Source organism: Cheilinus undulatus, linkage group 12 (genome assembly GCF_018320785.1).
Source record: "Cheilinus undulatus linkage group 12, ASM1832078v1, whole genome shotgun sequence".
Classification (NCBI taxonomy): domain Eukaryota; kingdom Metazoa; phylum Chordata; class Actinopteri; order Labriformes; family Labridae; genus Cheilinus; species Cheilinus undulatus.
Genome location: NC_054876.1, coordinates 48,574,127 through 48,586,803, shown reverse-complemented (window position 1 = coordinate 48,586,803; position 12,677 = coordinate 48,574,127). Strand labels below are relative to the sequence as shown.

The window sequence follows — 12,677 nt, the reverse complement described above, 5'->3', positions numbered from 1 at the left end:
GACTGTAAACGATACTTTTTGTAAACGGGTCCCAGAGTGCATAAATCCATAAACAACTACCGTTTCGCCTCCGTGTGGACAACTATCCTCATCTTTCTTGAAACGATTACGTCACACACGGCGTAGCTCCGTTAAGGCGCCTGTGCATGTCCAACCAAAACAATAATGGCGGACTACAGGGTTGTGTTTGTGCTGCAGAAGCTACTGAGCTTGTTATGGCTTTTACAGCAAAATCTAGTGCTCCTTTACCACCACCGCTACACGTATAAATCATATGTTCTTAAATCCAACGTGGAGAACAACCAGAAGGGCAACTAGAAGAAAGTTTGTGTCGGTTTCCTTTGATCTTTTTCTCCTTTGGTGCATTTCCGTGGCAGCGTTAGAGCGCCACGTACAGACGGAGTCTCTGTCCACATGGAGACGCATACGATATCTTGACGTTTCGTTTTGAAAAAGTTTCCCGTAAAGACGGAGTCGTTTCAGGAACCACTGAAACGACTGAAAAAGCTGCAGTGCATATGCCAAGCCTGTATGTGGCGCTGTAACACTGCCACGGAAATGCACCAAAGGAGAAAAAGATCAAAGAAAACCGACACAAACTTTCTTCTAGTTGTCCTGCTGGTTGTTCTCCACGTTGGATTGAAGAACATATGGTTTATACGTTTCGTGGTGGTGGTAAAGGAGCATCAGATTTTGCTGTAAAAGCCATAACAAGCTCAGTAGCTTCTGCAGCACAAACACAACCCTGTAGTCCGCCATTATTGTTTTGGTTGGACGCGCGCAGGCGCCTTAAGGGAGATAAGCTATGTGTGACGTTTCAAGAAAGATTAGGATAGCTGTCCACACAGAGACGAAACAGTAGTCATTAACAGATTTATGCACTCTGGGACCCGTTTACAAAAAGTATCATTTACAGTCACCCGAAACGCCGTTTCTGTGTGGATGAAACGCCGATCCGACATAAATCTTTTGCGTATACACCTGAATTCGTTTCCGTGTGGACGGGGCCTAAAGGTACTGGCTTCCTGTTTGGATCCAGGCGTGCTTTTATTTTGAAAGGCAGATATGAACTTGTTCTGGGGTAATTGTTTGATGCCTCCTCTGAGAGTTTTAAAAGTGAGTGATGCGTTCAGGAGCAGAGGACTGGTTCTACAACACTGTGATTGACTGAAAGGGCAGCTGGGAGTCTGGCCTGGATGTAGGAGGTTGGAATGTTTTGCTAAAGCCTGGTAAAAATGAAATCATCAAAGGCAGAATGTTAGTAAATCCTGCCTTTCCCCTCCTCTGCTGGGTTTGCCACAGTCAGCGTAGCTGGTCTTCAGCAGGATAATGAGCCCAAACACAGAGCTAAAAACAGCCCAGAGCCGCCAAGAACCAAACACTGGACTGTTCTGAAGTGGCCTTCTCTGAGTTCTGATCTAAATCCTAGTGAACATCTGTGGAAGGAGCTGCAACATGCAGGAGGAGGCATCCTTCAAACCTGAGACAGCTGCAGCAGTTTGCTCACCAGGAGTTGTCCAAAATACCTGGGACAGGTGCAGAAGTCTCACTGAGAGTTACACAAATCAACCGATCATCACCATCATTTTAGCCCGGGCCAGTTTCATTAGTTTGGTTTTTAAATGATTCCGTTGAACCCCCGATTCAAGAGAAATGTCTGATTTTCATTAGTTAATTTTTATTTGTCATTACTCCGGTCAGTTTACAGTTATTTAAGTGACCATTGTGTGGTTTTCTTTCTCTTAATGGAAGCGTACCAACTATTTTGGCCACGTGTGAATATGAGGTCAGTGTAGTGTACAGCCAAAAGACTTTTATTTTGAAATCCAAAATTCACAAACAAGCTATTTTACAATTACTGATTAAAAATCTGAGGAAAAACAGAAAAACAGTTGTTTTTGTGTTATGATCAAAAAAGGAAAAAACAGCTTTAAAAATGGAACACGGTGATCTAACATTCCTTTTCTCCCATCTGTGTGCGCTGGTGTGGTCATAAACATTCTTTTAAAGAACACAGATTAAAAAGTGATGGGTTTTATTTATTCTTTCTTTCTCGGAAAAGAGGAAACAAACAAACTCGTCAAGTTTCTGTTTGAGTCAATACTTTATCAAAGAGCCTGAATCACAGGCTGTTCCCACATTCTTTTATTTCTACCAGTAAAAGTCCAACAGGCTGTTTCTCTGAGCCTAGTCCAGGTCTAAGAGAGAAACCAGCATTAACCAGAGTGGAGTTAATAATACAGAGATTTATTCATATCAACACATTTATAACAGCAGAGGGAATGGGGGTGGGGTGGGTGGGGGTCACAGAGGGGGGAGGGGGGTTAATGTTTGGCCTGGACCAGCGTCTGCAGAGCCGTGGCCACCTGATCAGCTGACATGTTCTCCACGGTGACGCTGCTCTCCTTCCCAAAGTCTGTCGACAAAAACATAAAAGTTTTATTATAAAGGAGTGAAGAGAAACATGTCGGCTTCTTTAAATACTAACAATATAGGAGGAAAGATCTATAGAAGTATGTCTAGGCTAGGCAGAACAGCTCTATAGAGGTACATCTAAGAGAAACAGGACAGATCTATAGAAATACATCTAAGAGAGACAGGACAGATCTATAGAAATACATCTAAGAGAGACAGGACAGATCTATAGAAATACATCTACGATAGACAGGACTGATCTGTAGAATTACATCTAAGAGAGACAGGACAGATCTATAGAAATACATCTACGATAGACAGGACTGATCTGTAGAAATACATCTAAGAGAAACAGGACAGATCTATAGAAATATGTCTAAGAGAGACAGGACAGATCTATAGAAATACATCTAAGAGAAACAGGACAGATCTATAGAAATATATCTAAGAGAAACAGGACAGATCTATAGAAATATATCTAAGAGAGACAGGACAGATTTATAGAAATACATCTAAGAGAAACAGGACAGATCTATAGAAATATGTCTAAGAGAGACAGGACAGATCTATAGAAATATGTCTAAGAGAGACAGGACAGATCTATAGAAATACATCTAAGAGAAACAGGACAGCTCTATAGAAATATGTCTAAGAGAGACAGGACAGATCTATAGAAATATGTCTAAGAGAGACAGGACAGATCTATAGAAATATGTCTAAGAGAGACAGGACAGATTTATAGAAATACATCTAAGAGAAACAGGACAGATCTATAGAAATATGTCTAAGAGAGACAGGACAGATCTATAGAAATATGTCTAAGAGAGACAGGACAGATCTATAGAAATATGTCTAAGAGAGACAGGACAGCTCTATAGAAATATATCGAGGATAGACTGATGATCTATAGAAATATATCTATGATAGATAGAATAGATCTATAGAAATATATCCATCCAGGATAGACAGACCTTATGATCCTTGATCTGATATTCTGATTAAAAAATCTGACTTTAATGTTTAAATGATCAACACTAAAAAGAACATTTCTCAAACCTCTGATCTACAATCAGATATAACTAAAGGACCTGTGGGTCATCTCTGGGACTGTGTGTGAATGTAGACATGAGGGAGACTGACTCAGTAATTCTCTGTATGAAGGATTTATATACGGGTAGTAAATACCAGCTAAGGTTTTGCTGATATTAATATTGAACTTTTCTAACTAATATCTGCTGATAATGACTTTTTAAAGTACCACACTAATATTTCAGTTCGTTATATCTAAATTTGGTCTTATTTCCTTTGTCAGTGTGGCCCTATCTGTATAACCCCCATGAGAGCCGAGCCGTGTGGACTCACCGTATCGAGCCCAGATTTTGGCCTGGACTCCGGAACATTCTCTGATCAGGATGGGGAACTCTGGGTTCCACTTCTTCAGAGTCACATAGTGCTGCTCCACAAAGTCTCTGTTCACAGATAGAGGAGGAATAAACCAGAAACATCTCAGGAAATGTCTTTAGCAATGGGAATTGATATTATTTAATTTTATTGATAACTATGCCATTATCGATTAAATTCTTCATTGATTACGATTACTTCATTGAGAGGTTTTTATTATTAACTCACTTAAACTAAATCTTTATTGAGTTTCTCTCTGAACACTAAAGATGTCTGCCTCCTTCAGTGAGTCAGTGACAAGCACACTTTAATTACTGCTATAATAAACAGTTTATAACTAAAAGTGTTAAACATCAAGTGTGTAGGAGAGCAAGTTAAAGTATACTAAAATAATCTTAGCATAAACATTGGTTTATTTTAATCAATAGGAACTACATCCATATAAGAATACTATCCTACCTACACGTTAAATCACATCGTATAACCCAGCCCTAGCTCTGAACTACAGTACACACTTTCAGTGCAAAGGCACCAATTAACACAGTCGCTGATTACGCCGTAACACTATAGCTCTGTGATCATCGTGTTGTTTCTTACAGAGAAGGTTGCTCCCTTCTTAAACAGAGCAGAGTCCACTAGCCATTCATCTTCATCAATACATACGTATCAGCAGCAGCTAGCTGTTATGCTAACAGCTAGCTGCTCTCAGGTCATTTGTCGTTAGCATTAGCTTAGCTGTGTTAGCAGGTCATCACAATGATGCTAAGCTAACACACAGCTTAAATTATTTTGTAAACGTCTCCGTGAATAAACTCTCTTTTCCCGCCTTTCTGTCTACCGATCGGTGCTCACCTCGCGCCTTGACTCGCAGCGGAGCTCTGGCAGAGATGCACGCGGAGCTCCCGGAGGTTTTTACCCAGAGTGGAGCCGATGCTCCGGACTGCGGCGGCCGCCATGTTTGCTGTTTCTGTCAAGGACGGGGAGAGGGTGAGTGCTGCCCCGAGTTTGAACTGACAGGCGGGGAGAAAGTGCTGAGTTAGCCCCGAGTTAGTACTGACAGGCAGATAAATAACGCCGAGACAGTCCCGAGTTAGTACTGACAGCTGGAGAGAACGAGGCTGAGTTAGAAGTGCACCATACTCTGTTGGGCTTTCTTGATGAGGGAGCTGATGTTAAGCTTTTTGAAGCAGAGTCCACAGCGTAGCCTGGGGAGTCACTGAGGGCTTTGGGGGCACCAGATGGTCCACCTCCCACCTGTAGGTGTATTCAAACACTGAATGGTGATGGTCAGCATCTTCATGACACTTTATTGGTTTAAAACCTGTCAAACCCACTGATGGATGTAGAGGGGGACCAACAGCACATGAAAAGTGTTTTATTCGACACCAGTGAAATATAAGTGTGAAGATTTTATGTGACAGAATCAAACGGGCGGTTGTTAAACTCCAGCTGAGCGTCTCTGCAGGCCTGATTCTGGTCTCATCTGGATACGATGAAGACTAAAATCAGGCGTGACGGAGGAACAGTCAGCTGTTTCCACTGATGGTCTCAGACATCAATACACGGAGCTGACTCATCTGATGTGAATCCAGTTTGATCCTCAACAGCTGCTCTCCATGACAAAAACACCAGAAACTCTGAATAAGAAAATAAAATTCCACAAAGATCAGAAACAGACGTGTCTGAGAGCTGGACAGGACACTGACTTCAGACCAGGATCTGCTCTAGATCCACGACACAGAAAGAGAATTGATGTTTGGATTGGGTTGGGTTTGGGAGTAATATCTAAAGCACAAACCCCGTTCCAAAAAAGTTGGGTCGCTGTGTAAAATGTAAATAAAAACAATGATTGTCAAATCTCATAAACCCACTAGAACATAAAAAACATATCAGATGTTAAAAGTGAGACATTTTCATTTTCACTGAGACAGAGAGAATGTGGCTAACCTGAATGTTGGACTGTAGCTCTGAGAGTAAATCTGAGGTATAAAGAAAGTAGCTGCTGCGTTTGACATTGCTTTATTTAAAAACAGGAATATTTCATACAAACAGCGTGAATCAGAAGAGCTGTGACGGACCATACAGCTGAGATCAGACCAAACAGTGAGGATAAATTTACCAAGCATCAACATCAGCAAAGACAAAACATTCAGACGTGAACTTTCAGCAGGCATTCTTTCAGTCATTACCCAGAGTTCAGGATCATAGGTGAGGGTTGGAACAGAGATCTACAGGTAAATCAAAAGCTTTGCCTTCAGGCTCAGCTCCCTCCTCAGCATAACAGACCGGTACAACGCCCTCAGAACCGCTGATGCTGGACTAGTCCACCTGTCAGTCTCAGACCCCTTCACCCTCACTGAGAATAAGACCCAAAGATACTGGAACTCTCCCGATCATAGAACTGTCCCAAGGTTAGAAAAATGTTCAGTTTGCCCATACTTAAATCCTTTTTTGATGCCAAGTTTGAAATGATTAAAAAAAATACCCAAATAAAGAAAATCATTCAGGAGAGACAGCTTTCTAAACTGAGTCAAACACAAGATTCATCTTTCTTCAACACAGAAAAATCCACATTCATATTCAAGTAACACAAGGCTAAGACTCAGTCCCAGTCCACCCGTTTGCACGCTCCCGTCTAGTGGTAGGGTGTCCTGATTATTATGAATGGAGGGGGAGGTTGGAGGTCTAGGGCTGCATGGACCTTCAAACAGAGATTTTACAAAGGAACACTCTTAACCAGGAGTTCTGGGAAATCTATAGAATGCCTCAGGAATTATAAGTAAGTTTTTAAAATTATGAAAAAATCAAGATTTATGTTGTTTCACTACCTCCTTCGACCACTGAACAGTCACAGAGTTACTCTGATGATCACTTAAAAGCCTGTAGACGTTTTTGAACATCCTAGTTCAGGGGTGTCAAACTCAAGGGCCGGGGGGCCAAATCCGGCACGTGGTACAGTTATACCCGGCCCACCAGATCATACATTTTTATTAGAACTGGCCCACCAGTATGAGGTCTGCAGATTTCCTCCAGTATAAAAATGTAAATTTAGCCTGGATGATTTATAAAATCCTTGCTGAGTCATAAAAATGAGAAAAAGTAAACAGTAAAAATAAATTGATGAAAAGTCAGGAACGTAGGAGAAATTTGTGTTTTCTTTATATTTTCAATGTTGCATTTCAGTTATGACAGTTAAGGTTTAAACATTTTATTTACATTTTAACATTTACTTCTCATAACTTTGACTTTTTTTCTCATATTTTCACCTTTTAGATTAATAATTTTACATTAAATCCTACTTTGACCTTTTAAAGTCATGATTTTGACTTTTATCTCTTTTTTTTTACCTTTAGAACTCAGGATTTTTTTTTTTTTTAGATTTATTTTTGGGCATTTTTGTGCATTTATTAGATAGAGGAGGGCTGTGGATAGAGTTGGACACAGGGTCAAGAGTGGGGTAGAGACATGCGGCAAAGGGCCTCAGGCTGGATTCCAACCCAGGCCGCCCACCTACACAGGGAGCGCCTTTAACCACTAGGCCACCTGCTCCCCAGAGCTCATGATTTTTAATGTTATTTCATATTTTAACTTTTAAAACATATGAATTTAAAATTAAATCTCATATTTTGACATTTTAAACTCTCGAATTCAATATTTATCTCACTTTTTGATTGTTAAATATCGTGATTTTGACTTTTATATCATAATTTGACTAAAAAAACATGGTTTCAGAATTCTATCTCATACTTTGCATTTTAAAAACATTATTTTTGACTTTAAATATTATCTTTTACCCTTAAAACTTGTAAGTTTGACTTTCATTTCAGATTTTTACCTTTGAGATTCATAATTTTACATTAAATCCTAGTTTGACATTTTAAAGTCATGATTTTGACTTTTATCTCATGTTTTGACATTTTTCAACTCCTAATTTTGACTTTTATCTCTTTTTGACCTTTAAAACTCATGATTTTTAATGTTATTTCATATTTTGACCTTTAAAACTCATGATTTTGAAATTTAATCTCATATTTTGACATTTTAAACTTAGGAATTCAATATTTATCTCACATTTTGATTGTTAAATACCATGATTTTGAATTCTTTCTCAGTTTTGCTGACCATTTCAACTCTAACTTTGACTTTTAGCTCATTTTTTTACCTTTAAAACTCATGATTTTGACTTTTATATCATAATTTGACTAAACATGGTGTCAGAATTCTATCTCATACTTTGCTTTTAAAAACATTATTTTGACTTTAAATGTCATGTTTTTACCCTTAAAACTTTTAAGCTTGACTTTTTATCTCAGATTTTCAGTTTTTAACTTATCATGTTGGCCTTTTAATCTCAAAATCATTTAGGTTGACACTCAGTGGTTAAATATAGGCCCTGTTAGACCCTCAGGTTAGACCAATATTCAGAATCTGGCCCCTGTCCTAGTTCATTTCATTTGCATCTGTGTATTTTTTTTTATCAATATTTTTATATTGTATTCTCTCAGTATGGGTTCATTTAGCATTACCTTGTGCTTTTTCTGTTAAAATCACCCTCATTGTAATAGAAATCTCCTGCATTGTTGTTGATGACTACGGATGTCAAGTTTGGAACTGGAAGGGTCATCTCATTATAGGAGCAGATTTCACCGCTACACCGGTAACTCTGTTTGAAGGGTCCACTAGAAATAAAGGGTAGGGGTAAAGTTAGAAATGGGACTGAGTCAAAGACTTACTTCACTGTTGGTCTGATCAGCTTTCAGAAACATGAATAAATCAAACATCTCAGTCAGATAAATCAGTATAAAGTTAGACTTTAGGCTGGCTGCACAAGGGACGAGTTTTACCTGATTTTGGCCTGTTCCCCTTCCTTTGAACAATCGGGGAGTATACGCCCATTCAAGGCTTGTCAGAACGGATTATTTGTCCAAATAATCCTCGGATGTGTGGTGCCAATATGTAACTGCAAATTTTCCTGATCCCTGTCAAGTCAGAGCATCAACCTTGGTCTGCTGCTGAGTATTTAGCAGCTAACCCTTCCCATCCCTACCGTCCTGATCACTTCAGCGTTAGGTGCTCGGTCTGACAATGATACCCAAAGATGACCCAAAGAGAAGATGTCACAAAGGAGTCCAGTTGGCGACTCTGGAAATCAGTCATCATCCAGGCCTCATGAGAGTACACATGCACAAGTCCAAGTCTGTGGTTGATCTCAGCCTCACAGTCAGTGGACTGATGGATTACTTTGTAATGGTAGGTGAACTGGTCTACATCTTCCACACTCTCAACATTCAGACAAAGATTCAGTGACAGCATCCAAGGCATCCCCAAAACCTGGATCTTTGTTTTGGTCCAGGAGACGAGCAATCCCAATGCTTCAGCCTCCCCCCTCAGACGGTTAAGAGAGAGGACATCTACAGTCTCTGCAAGGATCACAGCATCATCAGCAAAGTCCAGATCTGGACATCACCAAATGACCTTCCACAGTTCTCTGCCCCTGTTACCCACACCATTATCCACCCCAGAATCAGCTGAGGAGGTCAGAGGTAGAGTCACCACACCCAATAGGACTCTCAAGACCAGAATACAGGGCAGAAATCAGTTGGATGAGCCAACGTGGGATCTGAGGAGCTCCAGAATCCTCCAGAGTCCAGAGTCAGGCCCCAATACAAACAGCCAAGAGAGCGAGCAGACTGAGAAGCATCATCAACTGGACATGTCCTTATCTAAACATTAGTTAAACTGTCCTGAGATCTGAGGTCTGCCAGGTTTTAAAACCGTCCCGTGTGCAGCCAGCCTAATGAGACTCTTATCTGGACTGAAGCTGAAGCCTTTTGAACACCAAAGTAGTGTAGATGTTAAACCTGAAGGTCCAAAGAAGCTGGTAGAAACTCATGGTTGGTCTGTTTGGCGAGCTCTGCAGTCTGTTTCTGTCTCTGTCAGAGTTTGTTAGCGTTAGCAGGAAGTGAGTGAGCAGTACATATGGCACGGTGAGTGAACGATAAAAAAAAAACATTAATTTTTTTACAATCTGCCCGGCTTCCTGTCAGTCCTGCCCTCTCGGCTCCTTTCCGACCACCTCCTCAGGAGGTCCTGCCGCCGTCTCTCGTTCAGGAGCTGCTGGATGCGTTTGTTATGTGTTCGCTCACGGAACGGCGGCATCCGTGGCACAAAGTGGTTCTGCTGTCCCCTGCTGATGTCACTATCCAATCCTATGATCCCATAAGGGACCTCGTCCACAGAGTTGTTCTCCTTCTTTTGGAGCGGGACAAAAGACGACAAGGATGTTGGCATTGGGTTGGTGCCTGTTTGGTTGACTGTAGTTTGATGGCTCCGCCCCCTGGACGCTCTGTCAGGTGATAATGTAGTGATGATGTCTTCTGTGGTTTGGATGGGGAGCTCTGTCATCCTGATCAGCTCCAGTGTAGCTGTAGTGTGAGGCATTGTGGGAGTGGTAGTCTTCCTCCTGAATAAATACGGTGGAGCGGTTTTCCTGGGACGCCGCGTGGTGGTAGTGGTGGTGGTGGTAGTGGTGATGGTGGTGGTAGTGGTGGTGGTGGTAGTGGTGGTTAAAGCAGCGGTTGGAGCTGTAACAGCTTGGTTGAAGACAACAGAAGGGTCCCCGAAGGAAGAATAATCCTCATAATCGTCATAGTCCACGTAGATGAAGTCGGTGGTGCTCCTGCTGGTCGGGGGCGGAGTTTCAGTGACAGTTGGAGGTGGAGTGCTGCTGATGTCACCAAAGATGTCGCTGCTGTTGGACCAGGAGGCTGTGTACATGGAAGTCATCGTCTCTGTGGTTAAAGTCCAGGAACTAGGAGACAAGAACGCGATGAATCAGTGACCTCAGAGCCAAGGACAGTGAACTGGATAACATTAAAAGTGTATTTTAGATTCATTAAGTAGGTTTTAGTACATTTCTGCTGTTCGGGGATTCTCACATTGGACATGATTGTTTCATACAGTGTTTGAGCAGGATTTCTCCCCAACCCCTTCTTCCCTGCTGGTCTGCGCTCACATTTCTTCTTGTCTTACCTGAACATGATGCCAGTGAGCATCAGCATCCTGACGAGTGAAACAGCGCCATGTTTTTACCCTGTTGCCCCCTGTTGTATGGCCTAAACCAGGGCTTTTCTTTCTAGACGGTGAGTGTGTCTGACCTCGGGATAGCCCCTCCCAATGACAGTAGGATGACCTCTGCTAACTGGTGCTCTCACCTGGTGGTCGGTGGGCCTGTTGTGCTAAAGTTGTCACTGGGGTTGCTGAAGTTGCTGGTGTTACTAGCGTTGCTGAAGTTGCTGGTATTACTGAGGTTGCTGAAGTTGCTGGTGTTACTGGGGTTGCTGAAGTTGCCAGTGTTACTGGAGTTGCTGAAGTTGCTGGTATTACTGAGGTTGTTGAAGTTGCTGGTGTTACTGGGGTTGCTGAAGTTGCCGGTGTTACTGGAGTTGCTGAAGTTACCCGAGGCCATCTCGCTGCAGGACTTGCAGCACATCTGCCGGTATCCAGGGATGGAGCAGTACCGACTCAAGACCTCCATTCGACAGAACACTGAGCGGTCACCACGGCAACGCTGCCCTAGAGACAGAGAGATTTATCAGTGAGTCCAACCTTGGGACTTCAGGACACCCCATTCAATTGTAGATTTATACTAATCATTTCATTTAAGAGCCACGTGAGCACTGAGGACCACCAGGATAAAGACAGGAAGAGGAGGAGTCTGAGTTTGTTTACTGGAGGAAATCTTTGGAACGGGGAAGTCTGGGTTAGACCTGGACAGCCACTTGACAATGGAGTTCCTGTGGTCACCTATAGGAGGAGACAAACACCTTCAGGCACACTTCTAAACCAAATCTACAGTGCTTGGTCAGTGGGTGATTGGTTCGTGCCTACCGCTGCAGGGTGGAGCCAGGCACTTGCGGGTTGTGATAGGTTGAGGATCGCTGCAGTTTTGGGCTGAACCCTCGGGTCTCGAACACGCAACCTGACGCTCCTGAGTCCCGTTTCCACACGACACAGAACACTGCAAACAAACATATCAGTCAGACTTAGACCATGTCGGGGTTCAGACCCATTAGTTTCTGTCCTGGAGTCGTAGTCAAACACCATAGGCTTGTTAGTGAGGGACAGTGAAGTTAGAGGTCATCCAGAAAAAGGGGACAGATAACAGAAGACTGCAAGAACTTAAGAAGTAGTAGTCCGATGGTGCGTTTCCACCAAGAGGTCTAGTCTGGTTTGGTAGACCATGAAATTAACATCTCTCCTATCAAACCCAGGTAAGGCACCAAAACAACTGAACCATACCACTCTACTGTTTTGGAACCATTCTGTTGGATTAACAGTTGTATAGTTCTGACCCTAATGGGAGGACCTAGACTCACCTGGACTCACCTAGACTCTGTGGAAACACGACCAAGAACGGGGAGTACGTACCAAACCATACCTACTGAACCAGACTGGACCATTTTGGTGGAAACACAACATAAGATAGTCCATTGGAAGTTTGTAATAGCTGGTGCAGAGATAGTCCAATTAATTTGGAGGGTTCCTGACAGTAAAGTAGTTCTTGTTCCCTTATCGTACCGGGGTCCAGGGCCCGGCTCGCCACGCAGCGGGGCATGGTAAACGGTTGCAGGGTTGTTTGCCCTCAGGTCGGTCTTCTCCACACAGTTTGCTGTTAACTGACCGCTGCTTCTGCTGCCGATCCTCTGGAGACACCTGCTGGCAGCTCACCGAACGCCGCTGCCACCCAGTCTGACCACAGGAGGCGCTGCAGTCCTCCCATTCTCCAGTCACCCAGCTGAAAGGGTGGAAGAAGTGAAAGATTCTGGTCATTCTGCTGCTAGAGCCGCATCCACGGTACG

At 42.6% G+C, this 12,677-nt stretch overlaps 2 protein-coding genes across 2 annotated transcripts in view; both read right to left on the bottom strand.

Moving 5' to 3' along the window:
* Positions 1 to 1,658: 1,658 nt before the first annotated feature.
* ndufa2 (NADH:ubiquinone oxidoreductase subunit A2) lies at positions 1,659 to 4,826 on the bottom strand. Its single transcript, XM_041801721.1, has 3 exons — positions 4,669 to 4,826; positions 3,778 to 3,884; positions 1,659 to 2,416 (listed from the first exon to the last, which is right to left on the bottom strand). Exons 1-3 carry the CDS (start codon positions 4,770 to 4,772, stop codon positions 2,325 to 2,327), a joined length of 303 nt encoding a protein of 100 aa, XP_041657655.1. The 5' UTR covers positions 4,773 to 4,826; the 3' UTR covers positions 1,659 to 2,324.
* Positions 4,827 to 7,892: 3,066 nt separating this feature from the next.
* Positions 7,893 to 12,677, bottom strand: part of LOC121518824 (A disintegrin and metalloproteinase with thrombospondin motifs 2-like) — a 32,222-nt gene continuing 27,437 nt past the window's right edge. The window contains exons 21-25 of the mRNA XM_041801463.1: positions 12,397 to 12,613; positions 11,707 to 11,836; positions 11,548 to 11,622; positions 11,031 to 11,391; positions 7,893 to 10,627 (exon numbers count right to left, since the gene is read on the bottom strand). Coding sequence (XP_041657397.1) covers positions 9,838 to 10,627; positions 11,031 to 11,391; positions 11,548 to 11,622; positions 11,707 to 11,836; positions 12,397 to 12,613 — 1,573 coding nt within the window. The 3' untranslated portion in view covers positions 7,893 to 9,837. The remainder of the gene's footprint in view (positions 10,628 to 11,030; positions 11,392 to 11,547; positions 11,623 to 11,706; positions 11,837 to 12,396; positions 12,614 to 12,677) is intronic.

Coding starts and splice junctions, on each gene's coding strand:
- ndufa2 (XM_041801721.1), bottom strand. CDS start 4,772: ATGGCGGCCGCCGCAGTCCGGAGCATCGGCTCCACTCTGGGTAAAAAC. Junction 3,885..4,668: donor GCTGCGAGTCAAGGCGCGAG/GTGAGCACCGAT, acceptor ATCTGTGAACAG/AGACTTTGTGGAGCAGCACT. Junction 2,417..3,777: donor CAAAATCTGGGCTCGATACG/GTGAGTCCACAC, acceptor TTTTGTCGACAG/ACTTTGGGAAGGAGAGCAGC.